The 17,919-nt window shown below is 54.5% G+C and overlaps 1 protein-coding gene across 4 annotated transcripts in view; it reads left to right on the forward strand.

Annotated features, from left to right (window-relative positions):
* SIPA1L3 (signal induced proliferation associated 1 like 3) overlaps window positions 1-17,919 on the forward strand; it is a 64,037-nt gene that overhangs the window by 32,718 nt on the left and 13,400 nt on the right. For all 4 annotated transcript variants that reach the window (XM_072980182.2, XM_072980180.2, XM_072980181.2 and 1 more), the window contains exons 2-11: window positions 2,690-4,397; window positions 5,055-5,185; window positions 7,700-7,888; window positions 8,880-9,054; window positions 9,318-9,421; window positions 9,879-10,036; window positions 11,009-11,585; window positions 12,491-12,765; window positions 16,745-16,996; window positions 17,332-17,481. In XM_072980182.2, coding sequence (XP_072836283.2) covers window positions 2,957-4,397; window positions 5,055-5,185; window positions 7,700-7,888; window positions 8,880-9,054; window positions 9,318-9,421; window positions 9,879-10,036; window positions 11,009-11,585; window positions 12,491-12,765; window positions 16,745-16,996; window positions 17,332-17,481 — 3,452 coding nt within the window. In that variant the 5' untranslated portion in view covers window positions 2,690-2,956. The remainder of the gene's footprint in view (window positions 1-2,689; window positions 4,398-5,054; window positions 5,186-7,699; window positions 7,889-8,879; window positions 9,055-9,317; window positions 9,422-9,878; window positions 10,037-11,008; window positions 11,586-12,490; window positions 12,766-16,744; window positions 16,997-17,331; window positions 17,482-17,919) is intronic.

Below are 17,919 nucleotides of genomic sequence, written 5' to 3' on the forward strand. Positions count from 1 at the left end.
CAGGCTCAGCGGCTCTTTGGCCCAGGGATCTGTCTTCACGTCCTTCTTTCTTGGAAAGGAGGGGGTCCTTCCTAGAGTGCCCCTCCAGCCGCCTTGTCCTTCCCTGCCTGAAAGAAGCAGAAAAGCTGCATCAGGGCTGTTTGGTGTCTGCCTGGCACAGAGGTAAACATCTCTCCTAGGGGCAAGTTGGTTTAACTTCGGTATTTAACAAAGGGTGGATGTCCTTAAACACCCACGCACACAGAGAAGAGGAGATGGAAGTGTGACATGACAACAGACTTCAAAGCTCTTCCGCACTGTCCTGCAGAAAGTGAAGCAGGCTTAACTTTACTGGCTTTGGATCTCAGGTTTGGGGCCGTTTGGGGAGTCAGAGACACTCCTTGGTGAGCACGGTTCAGAAGTGGAATGGAGTGGTGGTCTTAGGCAGAGGGTAGAAGGGCAGCTGTTACAGATGTGGCAGTAGCCGCTACCCTATGCACACCCTGTATTGCAAAGCCTGCATTGAGCTCAAACCTTTGAACTGACCGAAAGGAAAACGGAAGTGGGTTTTTTAAATCAACCTTTGGTTTTGATTTCCTGTACCCTTCCCCATTTTGAAGGTCAGCACACTCTGGAGGTGGAGAATGGACCCCTGTATCTTCTAGACGAGTTCCCCATCCCAGAGGAGGGGAGATGCTTAATCAAAATCACCTCTGTGTGCAGCCTTTCGCCCATGTGTTATGGGAAACGGGCTCCAGGCTCTTGCAGCTCCTGACCTAGCAGTTGCCCAAAGGGTGCGTGCGCAAAATTTCTCATCGGCAGGTCCCCTGCCGAGTCTGCTTGGGCTTCCCAGAGCTGAGTTCTGTGGCCAGAGCGTCCCCTGTCCTCGTTGAGGGCGAAAATGCCTTTGGCTCTTCTCTTCAAGGATGCCCTGTTCCTGAAGCCCAGCCTGCAGGCACAGGGAACAAAAGGGACTTTGTGAGCCACAGCGGTTGCTGCTGCTTGCCAGCCAGCCCTGCTCTCGGGGAGAGAGAGAGAGAGAGAGAAGACGACAGCCACATACAGGCATACACGCACACGGTGTTCTCTCTGTGCGCCTGTCTTGTACTTGCTGCTCTTGGCTTGCCAGGGGAGCTCGATCTTTCCTCTGCTTCCCCTCTTCCCAGGCAAGCAGGGCCTTCTGTGTTTCACACAGGGTGGGTCTACAGTCGGACCGCAGAGCGGATCCCCGTCCTCCTGCAAGCGGAGATGCATGGAGAGTCGAGGAGGGTTCGAAGCAAGAGGAGGCCCCTTCGCCTCCTGTTTTCCGATCTTAAGACAAGATCTGCCATTCGCTCCCTTTTGCAGACCATGCCCTGGGCTGTGGATGGAAAGTGCTGTGGGCCCTAAGGCTGTGGGTTCATTCGGTGGCCCTGCTGGTACTTTAGTTTCCTGACTTGTGAATAAGCTGCCCACCAGGCAGGGGTGGTTTGCCTGTGTTCTTCCTGGGTGCCGTGACTGCCAGTCTGATTTGTCTTACTGAGCTAGATTGATGGCAGTCCAACTTGGCATGGGAGGGGCCCGGGGTCAGCAGTGAGATGGGGAGGAGGTGCGGTGCTCGGTGTTCAGGGGGAGAAGAGAGTGTTTTAAGACTTTGTGGGCCTCTCTGGTGGGTGAGGTTATGGCCCACGGCAGCCCCCCTTGGAAGATTGCCTGCACAGCCTTTGGTGCTTCCTCTGTGCTTGCTTGAGCCAGCCGTAGCTCCTTGCACTGCGTGGCCTTTCTGCAGTGGCCCCGCTCTGGGCCTGAGGTGTGATGACGACAGGATTGCAGGAGCTGGTTGCTGGAATAGCAGCCCTGTCTTTTCAGGTGCGGTTTTCTTCGTCATGCTTGCCTCCACAGTCGATGCCCCTGTGAATAAGGGCAGTGAATTGATTAGAAGTCCCACCTCCATGGGAATATGCGTTTCTGGCATGTGGGGGTGTCCGTGGTGTTTGGTGTTTTATTTTGGTTTTTTTTGCCTTGGGGGTCCCAGTGGTTGCCTTAAAAACCCACAAAAAAAGAGCAGGAGTGGCTCAAACTCCACTTCCACTTTTGAAGAACAGGCGTTTTGGGGGATATTAAATGGTATAAGGGAGATCCTTCAACCTATTTAAAAGGTGAATTGAGACACCTTAAGTCAACCAGAAGCAACAGGGGTGGGGGAGTGGCCTTGGGGTGCTGCAGGGGGTGCCCCCAGTGTCTACAGGCAGATGCCCAGGCGGCAGAAGAAGAGCGGCTGAAATGAGGTTCCCTCTTATTTTGAGGGCTCTCTGTTGTGTGCTTAGTTAAATCCCGGTTACCCAATGAATTGTTCACACAAGAGCTTGGAAAATGTGAAAATCGCTTGTGTGATCGGTCGGCTTTCAGGCGAGATGAAACCCAACAGGGTTATGGACTCCAGGTTTCCATCCTTTCTCCTTCCCACCAACAACTTAAGCACATGAATAACTATAATGACAAGAGTTTAGCTTTGTGGAATCCCAGCTCCTTTGGCAGAGTGATGGGAGAGGGGGACAGAAGACACCAGGGAGCCGAGGACCCGCCGCCTAGACTGTCCGAGGGATGGTCCTGAGTTCCTTCTGACTGAGTGGCCGCTTGACTTGGCTGTGGTCTCAAGTCTCTTTAACAGCTGCATAGGAGGAAATGGCCTCCCTGGCTAACCTGCCCTGTTTTCCCTTCTCTCCCTCAGGACGGTCCAGAATGTGTGGCTACAGTTAAAACTGTGGGGCTGGCCTGCGCCTGGCCTCCGGCTGCCTCCTCCAAATGCTGGTGCTTCGGGATTCCCACCTGCGGCCATGGCAGCACGGCATCCCTCCGCAGGGAGTTTTGAGCTACGCTCTGGCAAGCTGGGGCGCCACGACTCCCCCATGCCCAGCAACGGCTGACCCCTGCGGGTCCCGATGGAGATGAGCAGCGCTTTCCCACGGCAACTCGGAGCCCGCGCTGCCGTTAGACTATGACCTCGTATCGGCCTGTTCATGAGAGTGGCGATGTCGGGGGGCCTGGCCTGAAAAGCGGCGACTACTACTCTCCAGGATTCTGGGCCCAGAATGGCTGCTCCTCCCTGCACACGGATGGAGCGCCTCCTTCTCGACCGACGACGACGACGGCAACCCCGGCCATGCCGAAAATGGGGGTGCGGGCCAGGATTGCCGACTGGCCCCCCAAGAGGGAAGGGCTGAAGGATCCCACGGCCCCGGGCAGCACCTCCAGAGACCTGGAGACCCCGGTCTCTGGGCCCCGAGGCTTCCAGAATGGGCAGCTTTCCCAAGGGCCTCACGTCCCCTCGGGGGCCAAAGGCTTCCAGCGCCTGGCCCGGAGGAGGTCCAAAGACACGGAGTTCCCGGACGGCTGGCCGCGGTCTCCAGCCCGGGGGTTCCTGCCGCTCAGGAACAGGAGCAACAGTGAGATCACGCTCAGCGAATGCGACTTGGAGGAGGCCTTTGAGCCCCGGACCACCAAGCTGTCCAGCGGGCTGCCCCTTTTCCGGGAGTACGGGAGCACCTCCTCCATCGACGTGCAAGGCATCTCTGAACAGAGCTTCTACGACATGCTGAACGAGTTCCGCAGCGGGAAGTCGGTGGTCCAGCCGCCGCCGGTGGACCCCTTCCGAGCTTCCAGGAGCGCTAAGGCCGAAACAAGGAACGAACAGGGGCTGCTCCTCTTAGGGGACGGTTTCCCCCTTCAGCACAAGGAGAAGTCCCGCAAGAAGGGCCCCAAAGGAGACGTGGTGGGGGGAGACTCCATCTTCCGTAAGCTGCGGAGCGGCCGGGGGGAGAACGACGGTCCTGGCAAGGTCCTGGCGGCGGAGGCCGAGGACGGGGCCAGGAGCTGGCTGTGCCAGAAGAGCTTTGCTCACTACGACGTCCAGAGCATGCTCTTCGACCTCAGCGAGGTGGTGGCCCGACGGCTCTACGTGGCGCAGAGGAGGAACACCACCACGGGGGCGTCTGCCGCCTCGGCTGTCTCTGCCGCCGGCTCCCGGTCCTGCGGCGTGGGGGGCCTGGAGCCGTCCTCCTCCTCCTCCTCTTCTGCTGCCGCCGCCGCCTTCATCAGCACCGAGGACCTGAACTACAAAGAGAACCTGGAGCATGACCCCGGGGACCACAACAGCAACGACCTGCTGCTCAGCTGCCCTCACTTCCGCAACGAGACCGGCGGGGAACGGGAGCGCCATGTCAGCTTCTCCCAGGCTTCAGCTGGCTCCCCCGGGGTGGGGGGCTGTGGGGAGGGGGCCTTTGCAGAGGCCTGCCCGGCCCCGGCCTGCACCAACGCCAGCCTCTCCGTGCTGGAGGTCCCCAAGGAGCTGCAGCGCAGCGTCAGCCGGCTCAAGCATTACAGCATCGAGCATGTGGACTTGGGGGCCCGCTACTACCAAGACTACTTCTGTGGCAAAGGTGTGACTTGGGGGCTTGCTTGGGCGGAGGTGGCTCCTGTCTGCCTGTGCAGAAGAGGTGCCACTAATAGGAGAGGGAATAGTCATGTCACAGCATCGTTTCATGGGCTAGCGTAATCAAACACTCAACTGAAGCCATTTAAAAACTATGTAAAAGTGTCTCAAGCGCATGTATGACCCGCCCCACTGAAGAGTCTTGAACCCGCCCCCCCCACTGAACCACACGCCCTTTAGCAGGCTTGCAGAATTGCCTCCCCATAGAAAGAGGGCAGAGAAGGGGGCAGCCTATCCCACCTCAGAAGTGGTTTTTATAACCTGGGAGCGGCCGCCAAGGAGGTCCCGGGGTTCTCTCCCCTAACGTTTCCAGAAGGCTGGTGGAACCCAGTATCTTTCCCTTCAAGACCCCAGCAGGCTTCTTTGGGGGCGGGGGGGGATATTGTGATCAGGATCTGTCTTGGGGCTTCAGGTGCCTACGAATACGTAAACTGATTCTTTACTGTTGTTTGGTGCTGCTGCTTGCAGAGGGGGAGACACGGCACCCTCCCAGGGGTATTTGCAATATAAAAACGATAAGGGTCTCAGGGTATGGAAGAGGGTCTGTTGCTGTCTTTCGCATAAAGAAGGCACTCTCTCCTCTCTCTCCTCCCCTCTGTTTTAGAGCATTCCAACTACTTTGGAGTGGATGAGAAACTGGGGCCGGTGGCCGTGAGCATCAGGCGTGAGAAGCTGGAAGATCATCGGGAGCATGGGCCGCAGTACCAGTACAGGATCATCTTCCGCACCAGTGAGGTGTGTTCTCACCACTCTGTGGTACAGACCTGCCTCTGGTCATGGAAAGTGGTTTACAGATGCAAAATCCTAGATGGGGCTGTTCTTTAGAACTCAAAATGGTGCAGCCTCTGTGGCCTTTGTTGTGCGTGCACGGGCATGCAAACACAGGCAGTGCGGGAAGCAAAGGGATAAACCTGAAATCTTAACAGCGCAGGGTAAAATCTGTCCGTCTCTATGGAGGTCCGTGAATCTGAAAATGGTAGAAAAAAAAACATTCTTGAGAGCCATCGGATAGAGGTAGAGGGAGCGTGCACGCTAGTAAGATGGTTGCACACTGAGAACTGTTCACCCAGCAGTAATTTTCTGAGACCTCCTTCCTAGAATCAGTGACACGGTTTTAAGGGAGGCAAGCCACCAGAGGAGGTCCCCCTTGGTGCAAGGGGGTGCAGAGGAAGACAATTCTCTTGTTAACTTTGAAGCAGCTCCTTGGCACAACCACCCTGGCACTAGCAGGTTGGTTGCCCACATCTGTTTTCTTCCAAGGGGTTAGGAGCAGTGGTGTCTGCTTTCACAAGTGTACATGTCTCAGCTAAAGCCAGGGGTGTGACTTGTCATGTCTTGTGGTCTTTTTGGAAAAAAATGATTTATGCTATTTAAAAAACATTGCAAAAAACTCCACAAGTGGGTTATGAAGCAGGTGACTAGATTCTTGCCTTTGGTTATAATCTGGAATTTGTGTGTGTATCCCAGTTGGAGTGACTCTCTTCAGAGCTTCACTCCGAAGCCCTTTTGTTCCACAATTAGCCACTTTAAAATCAGGCTGGCTGAAGCTTCGCAAGAGCTGTAATCCAAATTCAGCAAGGGGGCCAGGAGTTGCTGCCCCCCTGCCCCCAAGACTGTGCCCTGACCCTTGGAAGTCAAGAGAACTTGCTTGGGAGGGGTGGGGGTGGGGCTCCTGCTCACAAGCAGTGTGTCTTGCCTTGGCTTGAGACAGGTTTGTGGCTGAGGCCAGGGCCGTTTCAGCCTTCTTGTTCCCCCCCCCAAGCTTTTTCCAAGGCACATGCTGCAGATAAGAGCCTAAGAAGAGGCCTGTGCTGGATCAGGCCAAGGGCCCATTTGGGCCAGCTTCCTGTATCTCACAGTGGCCCCCCACCCAATGCCTCTGGGAGCACAGGAGACTACGAGATCCCTGTCTCCTGATCCCCCTCTTCCATCTGGCATTTTGAAGCAGCTTCCTTTGAATCCTGGAGATTGTACATGCCCATCATGGGGACGGAGCCTTCTATGCAAAAGCAGGAAAGCTGGCGGAGGGTCGTGTTGGCAAAGAGAGCATTCTTTGCTCCCATGGGTGGCCGTGTTGCCCCAAGGGGGACCTCCTTGGCTGGCCGACACTGATTTGTCTTGCAAACTCTGCTTCTCAACAGCCCAGCAGAGGGCACTGCGGTGCAGGCAGTGTGAGAGCAAAACCTGCATGCGCGTGCGCGCACGCACACACACACACACGCACACACACACAGAGGGTTTTGGCCTGCTGGGGAGGGGGCTTGCTTGCGCTCTGCTAATGAGCCCCTTGCGGGTAGCACTTCGGAGGTATGCTGGCACTTTCCCCCACTGGCCTCGGGAGGTGATTTTTTATTTATGGATCTTGTAAGTCCCGCTCTTTGTCAATCTGACTGAGTAGAATCTTACCTGTTGGGACTACGATGGGACTCTTCCTTTCAGCTTTGGGCGGGCAGGCGCTCAGCCCCTGGTCCAGAGGAAGGGCGGTCAGGTCAGTGAAAAAAGCTGCCCCCTTGCTTTGCTTCTTGGGCCAGGAGGGAAATGGTCAAGTGCAGCAGCATCCAGGCTTTAGAAGGTCAGTGTGTGGCCTGCTGGGTCACCAGGAGGAGCTTTTGCAAATGCTGAACAGAGGCTTTGGCTTGCCAGGATGCAAGGGAAGGTTAGAGGCAGACAGAGCCTGCCAGAGAAAAATGCACCTCCCTTCCTGCCCCAAGGAGGACTTCACAGTAGGAGCCCTGTATCTGCAGGGGATCTGTTCCACGATCCACCATGGATGCCTGAGGCCACAGAAAGAAGGGAACCCTGGATACAGGAGGGGGAGGGCCAAAGGGACGGGGGGGGGCACCTTGGTATGTTGTATATCGGGCTACGGCAAAGTGGACAAGTGAAACTGTTGATGCCGATCCTGTGGAGATATGGGATACAGTGGACCCTCGACTTACAGACGGCTCGACTTACAGACTTTTCGAGTTACAGACTTCTCTGGCTGCAAAATTTAGATTCGACTTGCAGCCGGAGAATCGACCTACAGACCAGAAAAAAACCAAAATGGAACAAAAATGGAACAAAAACGGCCAGTTATGGGATTAATCGGTTTTCAATGCATTGTAGGTCAATGGAGACTCGACCTACAGACTTTTCGACTTGCAGCCACTGTTCCAATACAGATTAATTCCGTAAGTAGAGGGTCCACTGGTATTGGGGCCATAGTGCACTTCTATCACTCCCTCTTTCTCCCCTTCTGTCCTTCAGCTGACCACCCTCCGTGGATCCATTCTGGAAGATGCCACGCCCACCACCACCAAACATGGCACCGTCCGTGGGCTCCCTCTCAAGGATGCACTGGAGTACGTGATCCCCGAGCTGAACATTCACTGCCTGCGCCTGGCCCTGAATGTGCCCAAAGTGACGGAGCAGCTGCGGAAGCTGGATGAGCAAGGGGTGAGAGCCTGCTGGGCGTGGGATGGGCCCGTGGCCGGCTTTGGCCACGTGGGGCAGAGAGGGGTGGGTAGGGTCACCTTGGGGTCCCCCGCTCCTCCGGATCACACCACTTAAACACTTTGTGATCTTCTGTGTTGCCTGAAATGGTGGCCGGAGTGGGTTGAGGAGAGAAGCGAGGAATCAGGAGAGTGTGGTCAAAGTGCTGGACCTTGCCTCTTCTGCTTTTGCACCTCTTCACCCCAGACCCGGCGAGACATAAATGGGGAGGGGGTGTGGATGGAGGAGGAGTGGGTTTCATTTGGCACCTCTTAATTTTCCCTCTAACCCTCAGCTGTTTGCTCCAGAAGGAATAATTGCTAAAGTCGCTTTCACTGGTGGAGAACACCGGCTAAAACAAGGGATATTTAGCAGTCTTTTTTTGAGGGGGAGATACTTCCTAGGGATGTGGGTGCCCAGAAGTTTCTAAAACTAAGCACAAAGGGGGAGAAGATGATGGAAGTGTACATTCCACTCCTCACTGCAGAACACGGGGTCATCCCGTCAGACAGAGGGGTGTCAAAGACAGAGCGGACCAAACGAGCAGAAAGAGATATGAGATGTCTTGTATGGGTTTTTGACACGCAATGGTGTTCAAAAGCCGAGATGACTATTTAAAATAGGCTGAGGTAAGGGGAAGGTGACCCATTGCCTGTTACCTGTGAGGGATCTTCCAGGATCAGGGGCAGTCTACCGCTGAGGGTCAAACTGAGAGTGAAGGCCCTTTGCCTTCAAGCTCTGCAGGGGCCCACCTGTTGAATGTAAGATCCTAGACCTGCCTCTTAGTCTGCTCTAGCATGGTGGTTCCTCCAGCGCTAGTTTCTCTTCATTTTTTCGAAAAGCCCTGGACCCCCAGTGGTTCCCTGGTGAGGGGGGGCTATGTTTAGCCACCCTCCAGCCTTCCGGACAGACGTTCTCCCCTTTGCTCCCCCCCTCCCTTTGTCCTCCCTCCCAGCTCTGCCGAAAGCACAAGGTGGGCATCCTGTATTGCAAAGCCAACCAGAGCTCAGAGGAAGAGATGTACAACAACGAGGAGGCGGGCCCGGCCTTTGAAGAGTTCCTGGCGCTGCTGGGAGAGAAGGTGTGCCTGAGAGGCTTCAGCAAGTACGCCGCCCAGCTGGACACGAAAAGTAGGTCCCTGCTGCTCTCAGGGAGGAGGGAGGGAGGGAGCTCTGGCATGCCTGGGGTAGGCAGGCTGGAAGGGGGGGGGGGGGAGAGGCCTCTGGTTTGGTCCTGGAGCATCTCTTGCCACCCTTCCCTTGCTCCCTTGTGTTCACCCCGAGGAGGGGGAGAGCTGCGGCGGGTAGGCGCCAGCCATGGCACCTCCCTCCCTCCCTCCCTGTTTTGAGAGCTCTGCTCTTCCTGAGTGTTGCACTCTTGCTTTGCCTCGCAGCCGACTCCACAGGCACCCACTCTCTCTACACCACCTACCAGGGCTACGAGATCATGTTCCACGTGTCAACCATGCTCCCTTACACCCCAAACAACCGGCAACAGGTAACGTGAGGCTCTGCCCTCTCCCCCAAAGCAGGATACGTTTCTACTGGCTGGCCGGCCCAGTGGCTCCCCTTGACTTCAGAGAGCACCTGGCCGGTTCGGGGCTAAACTCAGGCAGGGCTCAGAGACTCAGGTTTACGTCGCCTCTTCCTCAACACTTCCTTTGTTTCACTTCATAGCACCACAAACTCTCCACCCTCTACTGAGAAAACAATCTTATCAAAGAGTTCTGTGCATACTATGGCCCCCTGGGAAAATGAAAAGGAACTGGGTGGCCAGTCAATGTCGCGTGAAGGGAAACAAGTCACTCTTTCTTTAATGGGCCACATCCTGCCTTCAGAACTGTGCCCATTCAGCAGCTGTCTTTCCTTTCTGTTCCTGCTAGTCTGTCTCAGGCAGGTGAGCTGAGAGCAAGGCCTTCTCCCCCTCTAACCTGTCCCCTTTTTTCGCTGCTTAGTTGCTCAGGAAGAGACACATTGGAAATGATATCGTCACCATCATCTTCCAGGAGCCAGGGGCCCTGCCCTTCACCCCGCAAAACATCCGCTCTCATTTCCAGCACGTCTTCATTATTGTCAGGGCCCAGAATCCCTGCACAGAGAACGTTTCCTACAGGTAAGTCCCCTTCCCGGCCTGGAGCACCATTTGATCGGAACCCAGCGTAAATGGCCTAAGTCCTGCTTTTGTGGAGGAGGTTCTTCTCTTCCAGGGTGAGAGCAATTGATCAGACAGGCCGGCCAAGCAAGCAGTCAATCACTTGATTTGTATATACAGTGGTGCCTCGCTTAGCGACGTTAATCCGTGCAGGAAAAAATGTTGCTAAGTGATTTCGTCACTAAACGGATTTAAAAAAGCCCATAGAAACACATTAAAACGCAATTAATGCATTCCTATGGGCTTAAAAACTAACCTTAAGCGAAAATCCTCCATAGGGGCAGCCATTTTCGGTGCCTCTAAAGCGAGTCAACACAGCAGGCGGCCATTTTGTTTTTCTGGCGGCCATTTTGAAACTGCCGATCAGCTGGCCGAAAATGGGGGCTTTGCGATGATCGCTTCCCTGCGATCATCGCAAAGCAAATTTTCCCCATAGGGACCATCGCTAAGTGATCGCTTTTGTGATCGCTTAAACCCCATTGCTAAGCAATTTCTTCGCTATGCGGAGCAATCGCTAAGCGAGGCACCACTGTATTGCTTTTCCATAAAAGATTATTAAAAGGGGGAAGGCTGTTGGCTCATTTCAGGGACAGAATTCCTGTCTGGGAGGGGCTCAGTGGGGGTTGTATTTCAGGAACAAGGAAACGAAGCAGCAATCCATTCTGTGCATGTCTTCTCAAAGGAAAACTTAGGGGCAGCAGCTTCTCAAGCTACACAGAATGTTTGGGGTGTGTTCTGTTGTGGTTCCCAACCTTGGGGAACCCAGGTGTTCTGGGACTGCAACTCCCAGAAGCCTTCACCACTAGCTGTGCTGACTGGGGTTTCTGGGGGATGCAGTCTAAAAACGCCTGGGTTACCTAAGGCTGGGAACCACTAGTCTTGCCCAGGGAGTTATCTTTTCATTTCTCCCCACCTTCCCCCTATCCCAAAAAGCGTGGCTGTCACCCGCTCCAAAGATGTCCCGCCCTTCGGACCAGCGATCCCAAGCAGAGCCACTTTCCACAAATCCGACATCTTCCGGGATTTCCTGCTGGCTAAGGTGATCAACGCCGAGAACGCGGCCCACAAGTCGGATAAATTCCACACCATGGCCACCCGCACGCGGCAGGAGTATCTGAAGGACCTGGCCGAGAACTCTGTCACCAGCACCCCGATTGACTCCACGGGGAAGTTCAACCTGATCTCCCTGACTTCCAAGAAGAAGGAAAAAACAAAAGCCCGGGTTGGGGCCGAGCAATACAGCACCGGGGCCATTGCGTGGAGAGTCCTGGCCCAGGATTACAGCCAGGGGGTGGAGATTGAGTGTATGCTGGCCATCTCCAATGAGTTTGTCATCCTCTTGGACCTGGGGGCCAAGGAAGTGGTGTTCAACTGCTTTTGTGCAGACGTGATCGGTTGGACGGCAGATACCTTCGGCCTCAAGGTTTTCTATGGGCGAGGGGACCACATCTTTGTTCGGGCCCTGGAGAACAACCCGGAGGACATCAAGGAGATTGTGCAACGGCTGAAGGTGAGCAGCGGTGAAATCTTTCCTTTTCCAAAATGAGATTCTCTGTTTGTCCCAGTGGGTGAGGAAGTGTAACCAGAGGTGACCTGTGTGTATGTGTGCAGTTAATTTGGAGATGTATTCAAACTGTAGGATTCGGGAATAAGATGGATGAAACTGAGTATTGGTTAGGTCTCATCTAGAGTCCCATGTCCAGTTCTGGACACCACATTTTAAGAAGGATGGCAGCTAACTGGTGCAAGTTCAGAGGAGGGCAAGAAGGGGGATCAGGGGGCTGGAAACCAAGCCCTCGGAAGAAAAAAAGACTGAAAGAACTGGGTCTGTTTAGCCTTGAGTAAAGAAGATGGAGGGGAGACAGGATAGCATTTTTCAAAGACTTGAAAGGTAATCCTACAGAGAAGAGGCAGGATTTGTTTTCTGTTATCCCAGAGTGCAGGAAACATAATCATGTGCTCAAGCTACAGGAAGCCAGATTTCAGGTGAATATCAGGGAAAGCTTCCTGTTAGAGCAGTACGACAGTGGAACTGATGATCTCAAGAGGTGATGAGCCCTCCAGTGCTGGAGACATTCAGGTGAAAACTGGACAACCCTCTGCCAGATCTACTTTGACTTGGATTCCTGCCTTGAGCAGGGGGTTGGATTCAGTGGCCTTGTAAGTCCCTTGCAACTCAACAATTCTATGAAATTGAGGTCTGGTGCAGAAAATATCAATGGAAAACCAATACATTTGAGACAAAGGCAGTCCAATAGTTAAATGAAAAGTGTGATATATAGAAAAACTGAAATAAATTTTCAGATGTCATCATATCAAGGAAATCTATAAACCACTACATTCCCCCCCCCCCCCCCGGCCTTGGTCTTTAGGAAGGCCCTTTCTCACCCGTTGAATCCTTGATTGTTTTCCCAGGTCATGACTTCTGGGTGTGAGACAGTGGAGATGACGCTGCGCCGCAATGGGCTGGGGCAGCTGGGCTTCCACGTCAAATTTGACGGCACGGTGGCGGAAGTGGAAGATTACGGCTTTGCCTGGCAGGCTGGGCTGCGGCAGGGCAGCCGGCTGGTGGAGATCTGCAAGGTGGCGGTGGTCACGCTCAGCCATGACCAGATGATCGACTGGCTGCGCACCTCCGTGACGGTGAAAGTGGTCATCATCCCCCCACACGATGACGGCACCCCCCGCAGGTGAGCCACTTCTTCCCCTCTTCCTGCTCCAAAGCACCCTGGACCATCTCGGCTGGCTGTGGTGGAAGAGAAGCCTTGCATGATGCCGACTGGTCTCCCCACCAGTTGTTTCCTGGCACCGACCAGTTGTTCCGTGCCCAGAGGATCTGGCTGTACAGATCCCTCCCTTCTGTTTTGGCCGGTCGTGATCATCGGGGGCTCCTTTCAGTATCACACAGAGGTGGATGCTGGTGCCCTGTAAGGCAGGCAGGGGCGGGATGCACCCAGGAATCCCTGTGCAATAGCAACCGGCCCAGGATCTCTCCGGACAGGAGAAATCCCCTGGAGGCGCTTCTGTGGAAACAGGCGCACTGTTAGGTCTTTGTTCTCCAAAACAGTGGTAAAGATTGAGGAAGGGGTCTGGGTGTCCTTCTTTTCAAGGAGAGCAGTGCAGGAGGTCTATTGCTAAGTCAGAATTTCATTCATTCAGTCAGTCATTTAATAGTGCAAAGCACTATTCTGGGTGGTTTACAACAATAAAATAAAATCACAAGCAGCCAGCAATAAATGAACACTATATCAGGTTCACGTTTCTGATGCTGACCTATAAAGCCCTAATTGGGTTGGGACCTTGGTCCGTGACCGAACACCTGCTACCAAGAGGGACTGCCCATCCTCCTCGTGCATCTCAGACCGGACGGCTGAGGATGCTCACCCCAAGAGAAAACCAGGAACCAAGCCGCCTTGGTGGTTGCCCCTCCTCTGCTTTCGTTTGAACTGCCACCCAGAATCAGCTTGGCCCCTTCTCTGGAGATTTTGAAGGAATCTCTTAAAAACCTTTCTATTTGGGCAGTTTTTTCAAACTGTTCCACCTTAAAGCTATGCTGAGATTGTATGTTTAATATCTGTAGCCACTTGCCTGATTTAATTTTGTATTAATTTTAATTGTTGTGTAGTGAATTATATATTTATATTGTTTCTTTGCTGGTATATACTGTTTATGTCATGCACAGCCCATAGTGACCATCGGTCAGACAGGCAATTCAGACGTTCCATAAATAAATAAATAAATAAATAGATTAGATGAACAAATAGAGAGAGAAAATTAAATCCACCATCCAGTCGGAATCGGAGAACAAGGAGGTTTGGGGGCTGTTTGCTTTGTCCGGTGCTTGGCTGGCGCCTCACGTGCTTTGAAAGTACCGTTGTGTGCTCTTCCATACTGTCTGGAACGCTTTGTTGTCGTGTGTGAGGAGGGTTCTTTCCCTCCCCCCCCCCCACGGAGATGCGAAGGGTTCCTTTTTATCCTCCCCCCCCCCCCCAGGAGGACTCTGCTTATGGCTATCCTTGGGGAAGGGTTGTCCGCCTAGTTTCGTGTTTTAATTTAGCTGCTTGTGTACTCTGAGGTGTTGGAGCATATTGTGGCTGTGGGTGTTGACGTGTCATTCGGGGGACACAAGTGGGAAGCGGCCATGGACTTAGCTGCGACCATGCCCGACGGCCCCAGCCAAGGGTGGGCCTCTCTCCACCTGGCGTGCTTTGGGGGTCCCTTCTGTGGGTTTTGCCACCGGGGCGAGTGTGTAGGGGACAGGTGTGTCCTGCTCCCTGCTCCCTCCCTAGGGCAATGCCACATGGCTCTGGAACGGAAGCCCATGGAGAGGAGTCTGGGCCGCACCCTGCCTCCGGGAAAGCCAAAAAGCCAGCTTGCAGCTGCTCCATAACGGAGGAGATGTCTTGGGAGGCAGAAGAGAGAGAGCCGTCTTCCAAGCCGTGTTCAGAACTCAGACCGGCTTCAGTGAGCAGAGCAAGAGAGGAGAGTCCCCGGAGGCTGACACCCCCACACACACACACACGCATACAGATGCTCACGGCCCTGGTGTGGTGTCTGAAGGTGTCCGTCCTGCCTCTCAGGCCCTGTGGCTTATTGGCGTGCTGGGATTCGAAAACAGGAACATGTTTTCTGGAAGGGGATCGGACTTTCTCCTCTCCTGCCTCTGACCGACCATGGTCGCTGGGGTGACAGCAAGTTTTGAAAACATGTCTCTCTCCATGCATTGAGGATCCTGGTGTTTTTTGGTTTTAAAGCCAGGGTTCCTTTCACCATGAAATGTTGAGCAAAGAACGTCAAGAGTGAATGTGCAAAGCCGGGGGGGGGGGAGATTCAGAGGTAGCCCTTTACCCTTGGGGTGTGCATCCTTACCTCTCCCATTACAGGACTGGCCATGGGTAGGTAGGTGCTGGAGTGTCAGGTCTTCATCTAGGTTTTCTAAAGCTCCTGAGGTATGAAAAACACAGCCCGAGGGGGTCATAGGAGTGCCTAAGGAGTGGCCAATGTTCTTTGAAGGCCCTTTCTAGTCTTCTCTAGTTCTTTCCTATTGTGGGATGTTCTGACTATTGTGGATTCCCTTTCTGGGTCCTGTATGAACCAGGGTTACTGGTCTCTTCTAGAGATAAGGGGTGCTGCTAAAGCACCTCTTGGCTCCCTGAAGAGTTAAGCGCCCTCCCTCCCTGCACCCCAGCCGTTCCCCTTGGCTCCCCCTACTTCCTGTCTGATCTGACAGGTGTGGTTTCAAGAGCAAGTTGAGGCAACAGGTTGGCTTGCCGGCAGCTCCCTCCCTCCCTCCCTCACAGCTATCCCTACCAAACTGTCAGGGGAGAGATCCGACACAGAGAGCCTTCCAGCTCCATGACGGAATGGACCCTTGAGTTGCAAACTGCCTTTTCTGTTCATGGATCCAAGGTGATGGGCAGCCGGTGGGCCCCCCGCCAAACCCCAGGCAGGTATTGTGAACCTTGAATGAAGGGTGGGAGGGAAGGCAGAGGCAGGCAGGCAGGCGTTAGTGGACGCTTGAAGCTGGTTCCAGCACCAGGCGTTGCCAGCCGGCTGCTGGCTGCAAAGGCTTGTGCTTACCAGGATGCACAACTGCTTCATTCTTCCCAGTGCTAGTCCTGGGTGCCCAGCTGCAAAGCTGACCGCGGGAGGAGGCGTAGCATGGCCAGGGTGTTACAAGCTGCCCTCTGTGCCTGGGAGTGTGACTCTGAGCCCGGGAACCGGGCTGCCCCTTTGTGGGTTTGAATCCTGGGGTTTCCCCCAGGCCAGTGTTGGCAGTCAGGTCGAGGCACGCAGGGAAACGGCTGTGCCCCGTGCGAGTCCTCCATGCCTCTGCCTCGAGCTAACCCCGAAGCCTCGCCTCCCCTTCCGAAACCAAGGCTCCGTCTCGGCGAGAAGTTCCGGTTTGTGGCAGAGGTGGTGGTGCCGGTCGCAAACGGCAGTGAGCACAGAGGGACTGAGGTGGCTTCTGGTGGAGTTGGAGCATCGCATGCTTTCCGGGAGAGCAGCCCGTCACCATCCGACAAGAGAGGGGGCGATTGGGGGCCTTCGGCGAAAGCAGAATAGCGCGCTGTGCCCGGATCTAGTCCAGGAGCCTTGGGAAGGTTTCACTCTTCTGACCTGACGGGCTGGTTTGTTTTTGGAACCGGAGGGGAGGACTAGTGAGGAGTTGGGAGGGAGGCCTGGAGGTGGATGGTTGGGGGGGGAACGGGAGTGGGTGTGAGAGAGTGCAGGGGGGGGGGGGCTAGCAAGGTGAGCTCCTGGGATGTCCTGTTCCCAGCTGGGTTCCAAAAGCCAGCCATTTCTGTAGCCTGGGAGAAAAGGTAGCAAAGCATGGCCTCAAAGGGGTGCTTTATCTCCTAGACTGGGCTGGAGGACTCTGGTGGATTTAGTTTTCTGCGCTCAGGGTTTATTTATTTATTTATTTATTTTATTTACAATATTTTTTAGCCGCACCATTGCCAGTGGCTTCTGTATGAACCAACAGAATGGAAGCGACTAGAAGGCCACACACTAAAAAAAAAAAAAGAAGAAGAAGAAGATTTAGGGTGTTAAACACAGGAGGGGGGGACGGGTCACCTGTTTGGAAGGTCATTGAGGCAGCTGGTCTCGGCCATGAACAGATCCTCATTTAGGGTCTTCCTCCTCCTCCTTCTCTTCCTCTCCTAGGGGCTGGGCCGAGTCCTTTAAAATGAGCACCATGGAGTCCAAGATGGAGCCGGAGAGCCTGCCTGTAGGTTACCGGCCTCCGTACCGCAGCAACTCAGCCTGGCAGTGGAGCGGTTCGGCCACCCACAGCACCTCCCAGTCCTCGAAGTGGACAGAGCAGCCGACCTCCAGCCAGTCCCAGTCTCTCACTCGGACCCCGAGGCAGAGCTCCATGGCTTCTTACCGAGAGTCACAGCCGCTGCACAGCAAAAGGTGAGGAAGCCTCTCGGTGCAACTGGAGCGCCTGCCTGCCTTCTGGGGATCCCACTGGAGTTTCCGTGGACAGGGTCTGGGCAGTGCCAGCGCCTCCTGGGTCCTCACACTTCTCCTTCCCTGCTTTCCTGGCTAAATGCGCCATTATTTCAAAGCTGCTAGAGGCTTGCATGGCTGGCCTGGTGTTTTTTTTTGGGGGGGGGGTCCTTGGCACTACGCAGCTGGTTGTCGAGACTCGCTGTGAGTAACTGCAGAAGTGGGTGGGTGGGTCAGGGTCTGTGCTTTCATCCTCCCTCCATATTGTCCATTTCTCTTTTCTCTCTCCTGTGAGCCAGGCCAGTGAGCTTTCCTGAGACTCCTCACGTGGCCTCATCCTCCCAGAGCGGAGCAGAAAGGATCCAGCCTTATCGGCAGCCTTCCAGCAGTTTCTCTGTGCCTGGCTCTTCGGGAGCAGCCTACAGCCGTTACAAGCCCTCTGCAGAAAGGTGGGGCGTGGAAGGGGACAGGCCTGAGAAGCGGGATGGTGGCAGCCACGGGGGGCGGGGGGATGGGGGAATGGCAGCTAGGCAAGCTTGGGGAGGGGGGGTCTGTGCTGCCAGGATAAGACTGGAGCCTCAGGGATGAGTTTGCTGTGGCTCTGCCTGCACAGAATCACTGTACAGCTGTACAAGCATCATGCTTTCATTTTGAATGGAATGGCTGGTTGAACCTTATACAGTGGTGCCTCGCATTGCGATGTTAATTTGTTCCGCAAAAATCGCTGTTGAACGAAAACGTCACTATGCGATATTAAAAAGGCCATAGAAACGCATTAAAACCTGATTAATGCATTCCTAGGGGCTTAAAACTCACCGTTCAGCAAAGATCCTCCATAGCGCGGCCATTTTCAGTGCCTTTTAAGTGAGGAATCTGTCCCAGAAAAC

This window comes from Pogona vitticeps, chromosome 9 (genome assembly GCF_051106095.1).
Source record: "Pogona vitticeps strain Pit_001003342236 chromosome 9, PviZW2.1, whole genome shotgun sequence".
NCBI classification, from domain to species: domain Eukaryota; kingdom Metazoa; phylum Chordata; class Lepidosauria; order Squamata; family Agamidae; genus Pogona; species Pogona vitticeps.